The sequence below is a fragment of the Rhinoderma darwinii genome, chromosome 7 (assembly GCF_050947455.1).
Source record: "Rhinoderma darwinii isolate aRhiDar2 chromosome 7, aRhiDar2.hap1, whole genome shotgun sequence".
NCBI classification, from domain to species: Eukaryota; Metazoa; Chordata; class Amphibia; order Anura; family Rhinodermatidae; genus Rhinoderma; species Rhinoderma darwinii.
Window position 1 is genome coordinate 128,644,730 of NC_134693.1, and position 18,313 is coordinate 128,663,042.

Sequence of the window (18,313 nt, forward strand, 5' to 3'; positions counted from 1 at the left end):
GACTCCTGAATGACAAATTTGCCTCGCTATACAGAAGCACAAGTCAGGGAATGTATCACTGCATTCAGGAATATGGAAAAGTTGGGTGACAACCATAGGAGCCCTTATGATTGGTTGACACCCAGCTTTCCCAGACTCTAAATTTGCTTAGTTATACAGCAATACACCCCCCCCCCCGCATAGAGCAGTGTAATATTTAGTATTTTATACACTTAAATACTTTTTGATTATTTTTCAGATCTATGAGAACAACGTCCTAATTTCATAATGGCTCCGGCAGCAGGTACAGACTTGGGGTACATCCCTCCAGATGGCGGCTGGGGATGGGTTGTGGTTTTCGGCGCTTTCATATCAATGGGATTCTCCTACGCCTTCTCCAAAGCAATAACTGTTTTCTACAAAGAAATCCAGGAGTTTTTCGGAGCCTCTTATAGTGAAATCGCCTGGATATCCTCATTACTGCTGGCTGCCATGTATGCGGGAGGTGAGTGATGTTCACATGGCTGGTCAAACACAAAAAAAAAACAACAACACAATTCTGGTGCATCTTTTCTAAAAACTCTACATTGTGCCGTTCCTCTGTTGTTCCTCCTAGAAATGTATGAATAAATTGACAACTGGGTGTTACCATTCTCCTTGTCAAAGGGGCGTGTCCCTACACAGTCTCACTCTGTCAGCACTGATTGGACAATGTCAGTCTGTGTAGGGACACACCCCCAACTGGTAACACCCAGTTGTCAATGTATTCATACATTTCTAGGAAGAATAACAGAGGAATGGTACAATGCAGAGTTCTGAGATGAGTATTTACTAAAACAGACATGTCAGGAGAGCTGACAGATCCTCCACTGAATCGTCCTAACCCAAAATGCCCCTTTGAAGTAAATGATCATAAACACCACCCCTCTGCGGTACAGTTTGTGGAACAGTCGGAGGAATATTGGAATTGTTGGTAACTATGTTATTATCATTGGGCGCTATGAGGGTAATCTGAATAACACGTAGAGGGGGGGGGGGGGGAGTGGAGAAGTTGACAATATGATTGGTTGCTATTGGCAAAGGAATAAGTCATATTAAAATATACATACAGCGTGATTTTACTGCAATGTATGAAGTGATCTGACCAAAATTCTAGAGTGTGAACCCAACCGGCATTGCATAAAGTAGTGCTCTCCAACTGTTGCAAAACTACTACTCCAAGCATGCTCTGTTACATGCATGCTGGGAGTTGTAGTTCTGCAACAGCTGGCCAGACAGAGGTTGGAGACCACCCATTACAATGTTTCGTTCGCCTTGTATATTTGTCTTTTTTGTTGTTGGCTATTGTGAAGAATGAGGGACCTTCAGAAGATTTGTGGCTAGCTTGTGTGGTTACTCCTCGGACGACACCGTAAAACAAAACTAGATCTCTTGCACTGTACCCTGAGGCCATGACATCGTGGAGAATTACTTCATAGACTTTCAAGAAGTGTTTGCTGCTAAATATAGACACTGACGTTAAAAGAAATCTGAGCTGAGCGATGTACCGGAGCAATGGTGGCCAATCTGGAAGAATTTAGCTCAAGGTCTTTAAAGGGGTAACCCGGGATTTTTAAATTGGCCTATTTTTACGATCAGACATCAATATTACATCGGTGGGGGTCCAACTCTCGGCTCCCCTGACGATCAGTGGTTTATAGGGGCCGTGGTGATCGTACGAGCGCTGCAGCCTCTTCATTTTTTACACAGGTTTCATTCCTATTTGTACTTTCACACGCCATTGCTTTTGTAGCAGCTGTTCCTGGTATTGCAGCAGTGTCCCAATACTTTCCAGACACGGCGCCACTCTTATCCATGGGCTCTGTCTGGTATTGCAGCTCAGTTTTATTCAAGTGAATGGGGATGAGCTGCAATACCAGGAACAGCCCATAGATAAGAGTGGCACTGTTTCTAGAACAAGGAAGCCATATTTGATGCAACACCCTTAAGGCCGGGTTCCCACGTAGCGTAAACGCTGTTTGAATTTCCGCAACGGAATTCTGTGCGGAAATTCCGCAGCATTTACAGTAGCAGCAAAGTGGATGAGATTTAGAAAATTTCCTGCCCACGCTGCGGAAAAAAAACACAGCGTAAACGTTAATACATTGACCTGCGGTGTGGATTATAATTCCGTAGCATGTCAATTTATGTTGCGTCTTTGTTGATTTTCCGTTGCGGGTTTTCCCATTTGAATTCAATGGGGATGAAAAACCCGCAACAGAAAATCAAGTGTTGCGACTTGTGTTACATCCCATGTGACCGCCGCTGCAGCCAATCACAGGCTGCAGCAGTCACATGGGTTGCAGCATAATCCAGGTAGGCCAGACTTGTCGCCATAACAACGGCCTACGTAAGTATGAACGGTTTTTACCATTACTTTCCGCACCCCAATGTGATGCGGTTTTCGGACGGAATGTACTGTGGTTTCCAGGTCGGATACGCTGCGTGGTTTTTACACAGCCTATCCGTTCCGTGGGAACCCAGCCTTACACACATGTATGTAAACAATCAGGAGATTTCCCATGTGTTTTTTTTTATTTTTTTTAAATTCTCATTGGTGAGAATTCCAAAAATTCATGGGCAACCAGTAAATTACCAATTTTATGGGAAAAGCCGACAAGGCCCTTTTTGTTATACTTTTCTTGACTGTTTTCTACTTGGAGCCTATGTAGTTTTTGCATTTTTTAAATTAAAGTTTAGGGTACGGTCTCACACAGTGGCCAGTGCGTCGCCAAGACTGAAAAAATGGCTAAAAACCGCTTCGACATGTTGTTCGGTGCGATTTTAAAATTGATTGTTAATGGTTTTGTAAGTAAAATTGATGTTTAACTGAAAATTCACGTGCCCATTAATGAAAGGACCCTATGGCCTCACAATTTTGTAGATGAACAGCAGTTTTACTCTTAAAACCGTGTGGACATTAACAATTAATTTGATAACCGCACCAAACAGCGCGACTTTCAGCTGCCCCGTGGCCACTATGTGAGACTGGACCCAAATATCTGATACCCTATTAGGGCTGTGGAAATTGTGTTGGTCGACAGGGTGCATCACTTATCACTACTTAAGGGGCACTGCTGGCCCAGGAGCTTGCACACCCGAACCCCCACTTAGTGCCCAACCCTAAGGCAGTTGCACAGGATGCAGCTAAATTTCCTTGTTTATTGATGTTACAGTGACATTAGGCAACTAACAATATTATTTTTGGCACTCTATGATTGTATAGCGGGTAGAGCACAGCGCACCAACCAACCTAAAGCCTGCCCTGCACCTGAATATAAGAAAAATGTAACACAGGCTGTCATAAACAGCAGCATTTACTCTGCGGATGGATTCGCCGGGCTATGACAAAAGTACTTTAAGGGTATGTTCACATGCAGTGACCAAAAACGTCTGAATATACGGAGCTGTTTCCAGGCGAAAACAGCTCCTGATTTCCAGACGTTTTTGTAGCAACTCGCGTTTTTCGCGGTGTATTTTACGGCCATTATTGGAGCTGTTTTTCAATGGAGTCATTGAAAAACGGCTCCAAAAACGTCCCAAGAAGTGACATGCACTTCTTTTTCGCAGGCGTCTTTTTACGTGCCGTATTTTGACAGCGACGCGTAAAATTACACCTCGTGGGAACAGAACACCATAAAACCAATGGGCCGATGTTTGTAGGCGTAATGGAGCCGTTTTTTCGGGCGTAATTCGAGGCGTAAAACGCCCGAATTACGTCTGAAAACAGTGCGTGTGAACATACCCTAAATCAACCACAATTGCAAAACTCTCAGTGTTTAAGATAATAACACTATATTGTGGAATTTCCTTTTAAGCAATGTTTTAGTATATTCTGAACCTACACATTGAAGGGGTTGTCCAGTTCACTAAACCCATTTCCCTACACCCTATTAGGGAATTAGAGTTAATAGAGGGGGGTCCTCTGTTCAGGATCCTCATCTATTGGCTAGACTTGAGAGCGGTCACAAAGAGCGTCTCTTACTCTGGAGGACCTGTCCTGTCCTGCATTACACAGACATCACATTGATATGAATGGGCACTGTGTAATACTTAATGTACCCTGTGGTGGCACCGCAGGGAAATTCAACACTTACTGCCAGATTTCCCCATAGATTACAGCTGATCGCTGAGGGTTCCAGGAGGAAGACACTTTGTGATCTGCTTATTTTCAAGAGACACTTCTAACAAGTAAAGATTGTCCAAATTGGAAAATCCCTTTAAATTGTTTTGAGGTTTTAAAGTAAGGCTGGGTTCACACAACCTATTTTCAGACGTAAACGAGGCGTATTATGCCTCGTTTTACGTCTGAAGATACGGCTAAAATACATCGGCAAACATCTGCCCATTGATTAGAATGGGTTTGCCGACGTACTGTGCAGACAACCTGTCATTTACGCGTAAAAATACAGCCTCGTCAAAAGAAGTGCAGGGCAATTCTTTGGACGTTTTTGGAGCCGTTTTCTCATAGACTCCAATGAAAACAGCTCCAAAAACGGACGTAAAAAACGGCGTGAAAAACGCGAGTTGCTCAAAAAACGTCTGAAAATCAGGGGCTGTTTTCCCTTGAAAACAGCTCCGTATTTTCAGACGTTTTTGGTCACTACGTGTGCACATACCCTAAGGCCTGTTTCAGATGGCCTTACTGGGGTCATATACCAGGGTCTGTACTACAGCACGATTCTACGAAATCGAACTTAATGCCGCCATATTACCGCCGTCTGAAATAGGCCTAAGGAAGAGAAGGCTCTTAGTTCACAACTGGATGAAGTTATGCATCTGTAGATAGTTTCCAGCAATAATTAAGTTGCAATTATTAATAAGTAATTGATGTTATATAAATTCCCTGTTTCGAGTACAACTAATAATTACTGTTGATGGAAAAGTTTCAGCAGATGCAGAATTTCTCTATATGTTATTGCATTACATACAGTAGCGCAGCTGGAAGTAATTGTGGCTATAGAGGAGATTAAGCCACTTAGAGGAATTACCGCGCAGTCACATATTGAAAAAGTCTCCAGACTTGGATAAAACTTTACATTGAATTAAGACTAAAGCGGGCCATAAACATTAGACCTATGTATGTCGGCCGAACTCGCCGATAATCTAATGTATATGATGACATCCCAACTCTCAAAGGCAGATGTCAGGGAGAGAAGGGTCACACATGTTGAATTTCAACATTCCCAATCCTTATTTAGTTAGTATAGGAATCTGGCAGAGGCTTTTTACCTTCTCCCTAATGATAACAAATATACGCTCGGCCGATCCGAGCGTACATGTGCATGGGGGAATCGGAAGGAATAGCCGTCGACCGAATGATCGTTCACCGAAAGCTATCTAAAGTGTATGACCAGCTTAATCATTTTATTAAAGGAGACCTAAAATGATGAACCTCCTCCCACTGTCTTTATTCATGTAAATAAAGCCTAATCGTGGTATAATAAAATGTTCTGCAATTTCTTCTAATAATGTCTGTGTTAAAATGTTGAAACCTTTTCAAGATCTCTGCTTGCTATCAGTGAATTGAAAGGTTCAGAGAGTACGCATAACAAAGTAGGAATATCACTTCATTAAAGGGGTCTCATCGCTTCTCGACAACTGGTTTTTCTAAATGAGGAATCACTTGCGATCAGCTGATCGAAGTGGGTCCAGGATCTGAAACCACTAGTCAGTGGCCTCTGCAGGAGAGATGTGGTATTACACGGCGCCTGTTCAAAAGAATGGTCGACCATGTAATAGTGGCGCTGAGTCCTCCACAGTGTGAGATGTTCTTTGCAGTGTTGGCTATAATTGTGGGGGTGTCTTATAGAGACATCCCCTTTAACTTCTACTACTCCGCAGTGCTGTTTGAGTTTCTGTTCCCTGAATATCCTTTGAAAACTTGCAGTATTGAGCCTGAAGGTCTTCCCGTTCTGCCCTTGGCTTCAAATGAAACTTCATCCTGAGATGCTTAATGGCGCTGGCAGAGTGGCATTTAAGCCAATTATGGCATCAAAACCGCGTTTCACCTCGGTTTTGCGATTCGGTTTTTGGTCACGAGCTTCTACAGGTGAAACAGGTTGAAAGTAGTTATGTCATCTGTACAAGCCGCGCGGCTAAAAACCACATTGCAAAACTGTGGCAAAAAGTAGGACCCGCATCTATCAGACATTTATGGCATATCCCATAGATATGCCATAAATATCTCAGGTGGGAATACCCCTTTAAACCCAGAGATATCTGTGCTTCGTTGCTTGGGCTACCATCCGTTTACATGGATCTTGAGCAAACATTGTGCAATACAACAGCGGAGTGTCACCTGGCTGCAGGGTGGGGTGAGGAATGTCATCAGACTGGCAGAGCTTCAATGCATGAGGGACATTCTACAGATAGCGAAATATCACTGACGTTCTGCCATAGTCCCGTGAGTGCTGTCCGTAGTAAAAGTGCGGGTATATGACCCTTATTCACAATCTGGAAATGTTTATTGTCCGCAAAAGAAGTAGTGGCATTGTATATCTGGGTGAAGAGTCTGTCCCGGAGGTAGATGGTCACGTGACTCACACCCAAACCCCATTACCCCTTTAATGAAGAGTGCAACAAGCCTCCAAGAATAAATATTGAAATAGATTTTATGTGTCCTGGATGAGGCTTTGGGTGTGTTCACACAGGGCGGTTATGCTGCGTAGAAGTGCACAGTGTATCTGCCATGGAGCCCTCAGGGAATTCCGGCCGAAAAACCGGCCCAAATTGTATGTGGTTGGATTTGCATCAGTCACATGGGTTGAAATGTCATCCCTGGAGGCTGTCCTGGAAAGGGAAGCATAGAGATCCAGGTAAGTACGATATTTTTTTTTTCTGATTTGCGAATTACAATTTTACTGCTGCAAAAATCGCAACATCTGCTATTTGTTGCTGGTTTTACCTCCCCATTGAATTCAATGGGGAAAACCTGCAACAGAAAAGAAGTAATTCTGATGCATAAATTGACAGTCTGCGGATTAAAAAAACGCACCGCAGGTCAATTTCTGAACATTTTTTCGGCATATTGTTTACGCAGCGTGTGGATGATATTCATTCAAATCTAATCCACTCTGCAGCTTCCATATTACACTGCGGATTTTCAGTAATGAAATCCGTTGTGGAAAATCTGCAGCGTTTACGCTACGTGTGAAGTTACCCTTTAAGCGCTTTCTCACATTACTGTGTCAGCTTGGCAAATGTGTTTTTTTTTTTTTTTTTTTTTTTTTTTTTTTTTACCTCATGTGTCATATGCTCCGGATGTTTCCGTGGGGTTTTACAAAATCTCGTTCACACATTGCAACATTAAACGACAATTTTCTTCTTACACGAATTACAATGGCAGTGCCCACGAAAATGCTCATCACCCGATTCTGCTCATAAAGTGCATTTTTGGGGTTCAAATAAAAAGTTTTGCAACATTCTAATACACTTTTTGTTTCAACCACTCACTTTTTCCAAGATCTCTGCTAGCTGTCAGTGAATGAAAACAAATGTAGAAATAAGCGGCTACAATCCCTGACGTAGTCTCACACAATTACAATTCATCAGTCTAGGCTACTGTTTATCTAAGGCTTCGTTCACATCTGCGTCAGGGTCCCATTCTGACGTTCCTTCAGAGCTTCCAGTCAGAACGGGACCCTGACTGAAACATCGGTTTCCATTTCCATCACCATTGATTTCAATGGTGACGGATCCGGTGCCAATGGTTTCCGTTTGTCTCAGTTGTGCAAGGGTTCCGTTGTTTTGACGGAATGAATGGCGTAGTCGACTACTTATGGTTTACGCTTTTTTCAGTCAGGGCTCCATTCTGACGGAAAGCTCCAGACAGGACGCCAGAATAGAGCCCTGACGGATATGTGAACGAAGCCTTAGCCAGGCGTCTCCAACCTGTTGTTGTTGCAAAAATACAACTCCAAGCATGTCGTTTTTCAACAGCTGGAGAGCTATAGTTCTGGAGACCACTACTCTAAGCCAAGTACCCCTTGCTCAAATGACACCAAAGTCCCTCCAATCTATGATAATACACCATGCTGTACATTAAAAGCACAGTATGGGGACAGTGCGCGTGCCCCCTAGAGACATGGCGGTCGCCCTCCAGGGTGCACATGTAGTATAGGGTGAGAGCCTGGGGTCTAGACACAAATATGCCGTATTTTGTGAACGGGAATTCCTGCATTTTGGAAGCAGCAATTCTTTTGCAAAAGTAAAAAAAAAAACACAGACCAAACTATTGACCTACTGTACTAGCTCTGAAGTTCTAACGGACAGTTTTATTAATAGATTAGGAGAGAAACAGCGTGAATTTCCTCGCTTATTATTTATATTGAAGGTTTAAAGATCAGTATTAATTATTATGTCCTTGGAACAGCATAACACGACTAATCCAATATACAGGAGGGGAAACACATTATCCAGCGCTGGAATGTGGCCACTGTAAGAAAACAACTCACTAACTTTGAGCTGGCCACAGTTGGCATCTGGCGGGATCTTCTATATGAGCTTAAATCTAGAGTAACACTTAAAGGGAAACTCCGGTGAAAAGTTTTTCATTGTAGGTATTCACTAGGGAGGTTTCCTAAGGAATCATTTTTACTTGCATTGTTTTCTAAGCAGCAGCACAAGTACGTTTTTGGGACCCCTAGCCACAGTGGCCACGGCTGGTGGATGACGCTGCCGGACTTTGGTTGTACCAAGATTCCTATGCCTAAGGTGACCACAGCTGTCTTGCAAAATAATAAAGGGGCACCTAAGGCAGACAGTCTTGTATCTATACTTTTGTACCATTGTATCTATACTTGGATGGATATATGAATGGACAAACACATGGCGGAGGTCCCAGAGATCTCTGCTCACAGTCTAAATTGTTAAAGTTAAGCCTAAAGCCCAAAAGAAAAGGCATTTTTTAACATGGCAAAAAGCATACATATGTTTTTAAGAACATGCTTTCAGAGGGAGCCAGAAGGGGACTCCATTTATTCTTCAGGGATATGGATACTAAAATGAAAAAGTCCAGCACTTAATAGTAAAATCTAGCAGTTTTATTGTAGACAATTTGCCCCTCTATTAGCCAGGCTGGAGAACTGCTGCTCTGGAGGACTCAGAGCCATCATGTATTGACCTTAATAAGCGGCATGTAATACTTTATATCCTGCAGGAGGAAGCATGTAAGCAGCGGCAGCTTCTCGAATCAGGGGCGTAGCTATAGGAAATGCAGAATCGGCTTTCGTCTGAGGGGGCCCAAAAGCCCCTTTGCCACAGACACCAGAATTATAAATGGCACATGGTAGATCGGTGGTTCTGTTAAAGGGGTTTTCCGTGCATTTTATATTGGTGGCCTATCCTTAGAATAGGTCATCAATATCAGATTGGTTTGGGTCCGACTGCCGGCAACTCTGTCGATCAGCTGATTGATGGGGTTGTGGCTTTTGTCACCGCGGCCTCTTCAGTGTTTGCCAGGCACAGCGCCGTACGCAGCCATAGTGGCTTTGCCTGGGATTGCAGTTCAGTCCGATTAACTTGAATGGAACCGGATCTGCAATGACAGACACTGCCGCTACATATATGTACAGCGCTCTGCCTGCAAAATGGAAAAATGCTGCAGTGACGATTGCTACAGCCCCATCAATCAGCTGATCGATGGGGGGTGTGCCGGAAGTCGGATTGATAAATATCAATATCAAATGCCCAGAGAACCCCTTTAAAGATTTTGCATTGAGGATCAGGAGTTTCCAGATATGACTCTGTCTAGAACCCCCAGTCACCTGTTATTAACACTGGGCTTTCCATAAACCTGCACCTCGTGTTCAACTCACGATCAAGTGAACCTGTCTCAAAAAAGGGCATGTGTCTTGATGGGGCAACCCCTCCAACCATGTGCGGGCCACATATATTGTTACATTAAATACACTTATTTTGTCTGTGCCCACAACGGTCTACAGTATATTACAGCGATTGTGTTGAGATGCACAATAACTCACGACAGGTTTAAAAGTTATGATTGAACTTCCTAATAGGGGATTATTATATTAATTCTGCCAAATGTATATCAGCTGCAAAACATATTCATAGCAAAAACAAGGTATTTACTACAAAACTGTAATACCGGTGTCGCTGAGGAGGCATGCAACCTTTTAAAGGGCTTGTATGAAATTAGAAAAGGGACTGCTTTCATGCATATTGAAGTGATGGAGGCTGAGCTGCAATACCGGACACAGCCTATAGAGAATAGTGGCGCTGTTTCTATAAATATAAAGCAGACCCTTTTTCGTATCTCATACAACCCCCTTTAAGACTACGAACAATTGTTTTAATGTTGCACGGTAGTTACACTCATAAGGATGCATTGATTCATAAAACTTGTGCAACTCAAGGCAACTGCGACTATGTTGCATGACTGTTTGTAGTACTTGCAAGAAAAAGTTGTCATTTCTTCAAGGAGATGGATTTTCCCCCATAGAGCCAATGTAGATTGCACTGATGACCACCTATAGGTTGACGTTCAATGCTGTTCTGTATATTTAGTTTCTAGCAGTACCATCCTCTCAACTTTGAATTCATTTGGCACGTCAATTGGATAAAATGTAGTCCTTACTATTTTACTGTATGTGGCCCAAAGGTTATTGCTGGATTACAGCTCCAATTTCAGGTTATATGTGATCCTTTTTATTGCTGTCCTAAATACCAGAGATGATATTCAGGTAATGTAATATTATCAAAACTGGTGCAAAGAAAAAGCAGAGGAGCTGTTTCCCATTGCTTCTAAATTTGTGCATTGTCTTTACTCCACTATAGTGGTTTAAAAAATCCAAATCTAGTGAAAATAATGCCACTGTCACGATCACGGGGTATGTGGACCCACTAGGCCGCTCCTCCGTATCGGAGAGGAAGCTGGCCTAGTCACAGTCTATGCAAGAGTCTATAACAGTTCGTAGCACAAGGGTACCTGAAGTAGTCCAGACCGTGGCCGAGGCTTCAGTACGAATGGAGGTGGGTGCAGCAGGTTGCGCCAGATGTGGCGGATAACAGTGGATGTGGCGGATGACACTGGACGTGGCGGATGACACCGGTGCAATAGAACATGACTCCAACACTAACAGGCTCAGGAAAAAGGACACAGCATGGGATACAGGTAGCAGGGCACAGGTAACAACAGGAACAGCATAACACTAAGGGACCATTTGCAAGACTGACATGGGATAAACAAGCAACATTCAGACAATGAGCAAAGGGGCAGGGCCCTTATAGTCCAAGAAATCATGGGCAGTTGATGATTTCGAATGTGCGCGCGCTGGATAAGGCCATGCACGAGCGCGCGCGCGCACCCTACGGGACACGGCGACTCCTAAGAAAGAGATGCGAGCCAGCGCTCACAGATCCATGGCTGCGGCCACCGGGGGGTGTAACACCCAGCCGACATGCTCGTTTTATGGAGCGGGCTTATTCCCTCACCTGACATGCGCCGTATATATAAGGCAGATGTGGGGAAGGGGTTAATATTAATAAGGCTTCTTTCACACTACCGTTAATATACTTTTACCTCTTTTCCGTCAGCGGAAGAGAGGATCGAAATATTAAACGGGAAGCAACAGTTTCGTTAGAATTACCATTGATTTCAATGGTAATTCTTTTGTTTCAGTTGCTTTCCGTTTGTCTCCGTTCGCTAGGTTGCTGTTTTTTGGCAGAAGCAAAAGTGCAGTCTGCAGAACTTTTGTTTCCCAGAGAAAAATGGAAACCTAGCGAACGGAGACAAACGGAGAGCAACTGAACCAAAAGAATTAACATTGAAATCAATGGTAATTCTAACGGAACCGTTGCTTTCCATTTAATCTTTCGATCCTCTCTTCCTCTGACGGAAAAGAGGTGAACGTATACTGACGCTAGTGTGAACTTAGCCTAAGAGGTTGATTTTATCATTGAAAGAATTAAAAAGGATTTATAAAGTGTGAAATCTTTAATGAGCACAGCCAATGATACGTGACATGTGAATAAGTATGTGGGCAAGTCCGGGTGATCGTATGATAAAGAAAACATTAAATGGGTTCAGTAATTAAATGGCGCAGTATGTCTAAACAGCATGTCGCGGTTATTAGCTGCAAAAAACGTCTTTGACGGAGCAATTCTTGTGTTCCGCTCATGACCGCTGTATGTCACCGGCTCCAGTTATAAGCTCATGATAATTATGCAGCTCAGTAAACACGATCAGTACAATTACAGTAAGTGATAATGGATGCGCTCGCGAGTCAGTGAGAATGGCACAAGAGCGTGCGTTCTGTTAACACGCCAGCAAGAGGGAGAAGCAAACAAACAGTCTATAAAGGTAAAAGGTTAATACTCCCATAGAATTAACCTGATCATTAAAGCGCCCCGGCTGCCAATTCAACACAGAATGGATTGTCTGACCTTTGCACTGTCAAATAAAGCAATTTCATAGAGTTTGATTGGGCATCAAAGGCCAAGAAAGGAAAACAAATGTGGGATGTTTATGAACCGCGTATGTGACCCATAAACCGTGGAGTTCAAATGTAGATTAAAAAATATGCAAAGGCGTTATTAGACGGTAATACGATGAGAAGTTTGTGTATTATTGAGCTATACGATACAGCGGAGCGGATATTTGTTCTAAATCTAATTAATATGACAGTAAGGAAAAAAAAAAAGTGTCCCCCGATCAGGTCCAATTGGGTCTTGAGCAGAAGACCGGAGACAAACTGGTTATAGGGACTCGTTGCCTAACGACCCAGGGAGGACATCAATAGAAACCAGTCTAAATCAGGTGATTATACATCAAAGCTGAGTTTCCACTGAGATGAGGGCAGGGAAGGGGGAACTATCCTGGCAGCAGTCAAGTCGTGTCATGGATTATTAATTAGATATTTCTAGAAGTAAACTTTGGTGGATTACTTTTTTAAAAAGGACCTGTCGGATCTCCTGACACATCTACTTGCATTCCCCGTGAAATAACAATTCTAGAGCATCTCTATCTATCTATCTATCTATCTATCTATCTATCTATCTATCTATCTATCTATCTATCTATCTATCTATCTATCTATCTATCCCATATCTATCTATCTATCTATCTATCTATCTATCTATCTATCTATCTATCTATCTATCTATCTATCTATCTATCTATCTATCTATCTATCTATCTATCTATCTATCTATCTATCTATCTATCTATCTATCCCATATCTATCTATCTATCTATCTATCTATCTATCTATCTATCTATCTATCTATCTATCTATCTATCTATCTATCTATCTATCTATCTATCTATCTATCTATCTATCTATCTATATCTCATATCTATCCATCCATCCATCCATCCAGCTATCTATTCATCTATCTTTCCAAAAAATAGGCAGCACTCCAGTAGTTCGTACTATTAGACCAAGATAATAGTGCCACTACCCTCAATGTTCAACCCATGTATATATAGTTATATCATGTAGGAAGACAACCTATCCTTTTGTTATGTATACACGCAACCAAGGTTATACCTCTTGGGTACAGAATATATAAGAGCACCCACAGGAGCGCACTCAAGGCTCAACCATCAATTAAGACGGAAAGATCAATAAATGGACGGGTATGGAAAACGCACACTAACCGCATTTGTAGTGCGAATAGGTGACTACAAGCCTCCCCACTCAATCCTGTATAGGATGTCTCAAAAGGACTAATTGTTCAGTCCCACACTATAAATAGTGATTATTCTAGGAAATGGTTGTCACTCTACATTTAAATTGGACAAAAATAGTCACAAATTACTTATGGGAAAAGTAAGGGACACTATGTATTCCTGCTGAAGATTTATGAGCTCCACCCACAAAATCCTGAGATAGACACAGTACTGATAATACTTGGTGCATCCATTACTGACATATAGACAAGAATAGGATACAGTAAATAGTCATTTTTATTGTAAGTACAAAAAATTAATTAGTAGCAAATTAATAGCCGGTTACACTTCTGGTGAGTTCTTCCATTTCACAAAAAAGCATGATCTGTGAATAAGTAGAAAAGTGAAATGCGTTAAAATCAGACAAACACTATAAAATCAGGATACCTCCAAAGAGGCTGACATCAGTGCGGTTTCAGAGGGTCATAAGAGGAAAAGGCAATTTATATAGCATTACCCAAAGGGAAGTCAATATTCAGCCCAAATGGTTTTAAGGTCTTAAAGAGGCTCTGTCACCAGATTCTCAAACCCCTATCTCCTATTGCATGTGATCGGCGCTGCAATGTAGATAACAGTAACGTTTTGTTTTTTTAAAACTTTCATTTTTGGCCAAGTTATGAGCTATTTTATATTTATGCAAATGAGCTTTGAAATGGACAACTGGGCGTGTTTTTTTCGTATGTCCAACTGGGCGTGTATTGTGTTTTTAACTGGGCGTGTTTACTTGTTTTACTAACTGGGCATTGTGAATAGAAGTGTATGATGCTGACGAATCAGTGACCAATCAGCATCATGCACTCCTCTCCATTCATTTTCACAGCAGCATCACGTTTTTACTAGAACGATGTGCAGCCACATACACAAGTGTCCTGATCATGAATACACATGACCTCCAGCCTGGACGTCATGTGTATTCAGAATCCTGACACTTCTGAATCTTTTCTGTGAGATTCCAGCAAGCCACGCGTAATCTCGCGAGATTACGACGTAAACGAGATTTCGTTTCCCTTACTGGAAATCTCACAGAAAAGATTCAGAAGTGTCAGGATTCTGAATACACGTGACGTCCAGGCTGGAGGTCATGTGTATTCATTATCAGGACACTTGTGTATGTGGCTGCACATCGTTCTAGTAAGAACACTATGTGCTGTGTAAATGAATGGAGAGGAGTGCATGATGCTGATTGGTCACTGATTCGTCAGCATCATACATTTCTACTCACAACGCCCAGCTAGTAAAACAAGTAAACACGCCCAGTTAGTAAAACAAGTAAACACGCCCAGTTAAAAACACAATACACGCCCAGTTGGACATACGAAAAAAAACACGCCCAGTTGGACATTTCAAAGCTCATTTGCATAAATATAAAATTGCTCATAACTTGGCCAAAAATGAACGTTTTAAAAAAAACAAAAAACGTTACTGTTATCTACATTGCAGCACTGATCACATGCAATAGGAGATAGGGGTTTGAGAATCTGGTGACAGAGCCTCTTTAAGTCTATGTATCCACTATAATTCCCGTGTCTTCAATAGTTTGATCCGATTACCACCTCGTCTAAGCGGGGGAATGTGATCGATAATGTAAAATTTAAGGTCCCGTTCATTGTGTCTCAATTCCGTGAAGTGCTTTGAAACCGGGATATCCAGTCTCTTTTTACGTATTGTGTACCTGTGTTGATTTAAATGGGTTTTAACATCCAACGATGTTTCCCCCACATATAGCAGGTGACATGGACATTGGAGTACGTAAATAACAAAGGTCGTATCACATGTAAGGAAATGTTTAATCAGAAATTCCCGACCCGTATCTGGATGTTTGAAAGAGTGGCCCTTCAGCATAAGTGTACAATTCGTGCAATTAAGACACGGAAAACAACCTTTTTTGGGGGGTGTATGTACATTTGTTGACCAGTTCTAGTGGGACCCATATCCGATTTCACTAGTCTATCTTTGTTGTTCGGCGGTCTCCGATAGGAGAACATAGGCATATTTTGAAACACTGCCACCATTTGTCGGCACTTGCCCAACATAGGCCAGTGTCTCTGAACGATGTTATTAACCTGACAACTCATCTCAGAAAATGTTGAGATGAAAGGAATGCGTTTAGCATGAGGCTTGTCGTTTTTATTTCTTAAAAGATCTAATCTAGGGGTCAGCTCTACCCTTTGTCTATGTTGGTCCAATAATCGACTGGGATAGCCCCGATCTTTAAACTTCTCAGCCATTTTATCAAGACCAGAGGCTAGTCTATCTGGTTTGTCTACAATCCTTTTTGTTCGCAAAAGTTGGCTGACTGGTAAAGATTTAATTAAACCCCTTGGGTGAGAGCTCTCGTATCGTAACAAGTTGTTCCGGTCAGTCGGTTTTACAAAAAGGTCTGTTGTGAAGGTTGTGCCATCAAACTCCACCAGGACGTCCAAAAATTGTAGTGTCGTCCGTGAGCTAACTAAAGTGAATTTCACGGTTTGGTCTATAGTATTTAAAAAATTATGAAAATCAATCAGCTCCGATGACCCCCCCAGTCTATCTATCTATCTCATATCTATCTATCTCATATCTATCTATCTCATATCTATCTATCTATCTCATATCTATCTATCTCATATCTATCTATCTCATATCTATCTATCTCATATCTATCTATCTCATATCTATCTATCTATCTATCTATCTATCTATCTATCTATCTATCTATCTATCTATCTATCTATCTGTCTGTCTGTCTGTCTGTCTGTCTGTCTGTCTGTCTGTCTGTCTGTCTGTCTGTCTATATTTCCATCTAATATCCAAAAAATAGGCAGCACTCCATATAGTTTTCAAGTGAAAAAAAGGGTTTTTATTCACCCATATAAATGCGACATTTCAGCCCCCATCATGGGCTTTTCTCAAGAAGAAAGGCCCATGATGGATGCTGAAACGTATTTGTATGGGTGAATAAAAACCCCTTATAAATATTTGATTATGGGTCTAGAAGTTGAGGTCCTGGGGCTTGCACCCATATCTCTTTGACTTTTGGTGCTGATCTTTTTATTTTCTATCTATCTATCTATCTATCTATCTATCTATCTATCTATCTATCTATCTATCTATCTATCTATCTATCTATCTATCTATCTATCTATCTATCTATCTATCTATCTATCTATCTATCTATCTATCATTGTGTAATCATGACATACATCACACTATATGGAGCCTCCTTCGACTCTAGGACCTCCATATTCCCTGTAGCTACACCAATACATGCAAGTGTGTCATATGACTCTTCCCAGTCATGCTAAATGGGCTCATATCTTAATGTAAAGAGAGTCTCTTCTGGTGAGAGTTTCTATTTAAACAAACTTTTGCTCTTTGAACTATATGGAGATGGTAATACAAGGACATAATGGTTTACCTTGACATTTTACCTTGACCTTGAAAGTAAAAGTTTAACTTGTGTAAAAGTTTCTCTCCAACTTGTGAACTTTTCTGACTTTCAAGCTGATTAAAAGAAAACGGAGGAGAAACATGCTCATTACATCTAATTTGTCTGTTTAGTCTTTCAGCCCCACGTCTCGCTTCTTGACAATTAACCATGCTTGGCTGTGAGAGTGCCAGTCTGCAAAAACGCAGATTCTTGTTGATATCCACATTGTGTGTTCATCTTTTATATTCATATTATTTATTTAGTGAAGGATTTGCCAAATACAAGGCACAATATATGTGGCATTACTGTACCTAAATTCAGCATGGAACCCCTGTATCTGCCCTTTTAATGCTCATTAGATTATGTGGTGCTTTATTTTAGGGTCCCCAATCAGCACTTCAAGGGGCCCATTTAGTCTGTGTTAGTGTACTGGTGAACCTTGACCTAGGCTGGTAATATATATCTTCAGCATTGCCCACTGTTCTACTTCGCAGCTCACTGATATCACACTTAACCCCTTCCGGAGCAAGCCTATTTTGGCCTACAGAACCGCAGATTATATTTCGTTTTTGCGTCGCAGAATTCCGAGAGACATAACATTTTTATTTGTATAGCCGTACGAGGACTTGTGTGTTTCAATGTCACCATTTTAGGGTACATTTAACTTATCGAATCACCTTTTTTAACTCTTTCAACATGTTATCTTTATTCTATGAGTCGGTACGATTACGGTGATTCCAAATATGTATCTGTTTTTATGTTTTACTACTTTTGCACAATATAAGCACATTTCATGAAATGTTTTTTTATGTTGCGGCATTCCAAGATCCATAACTTTTTTATTTTGCCAATTGATTAACTTTTAGGATTATATTTTTTAGGAATGAAATAGAGAAAAAAAAATTCCGCCAGATAATTTGATAACTTTATTGTAAGGGTCATTATGATTCTGGTGATACCCCATACATTATATGTATTTTTTTAAATTAACTTTATTAAACTTTATTTAATTTAAAATACAAAAGCATTGTTACCTGTCAGGAACAAACTGAGAGGCAATCTATATGGCTATGCAATCAGCACGGCCTAATAGGCATAAAGTTATGGCAGGCCTGGAGGCTTTTGCCAGGGCCCCGACTGCCATAACCCACTCCCTCTGTCTAACGATCTAGATGCTGTGGCCGCTATTGATT

The 18,313-nt window shown here is 41.4% G+C and overlaps 1 protein-coding gene across 2 annotated transcripts in view; it reads left to right on the forward strand.

Annotated features, from left to right (window-relative positions):
- The window catches only part of LOC142657376 (monocarboxylate transporter 2-like), a 33,940-nt gene that overhangs the window by 4,888 nt on the left and 10,739 nt on the right, over nt 1-18,313 (forward strand). For both annotated transcript variants that reach the window (XM_075832399.1, XM_075832400.1), the window contains exon 2: nt 239-484. In XM_075832399.1, the coding sequence (XP_075688514.1) occupies nt 268-484 (217 nt within the window). In that variant the 5' untranslated portion in view covers nt 239-267. The remainder of the gene's footprint in view (nt 1-238; nt 485-18,313) is intronic.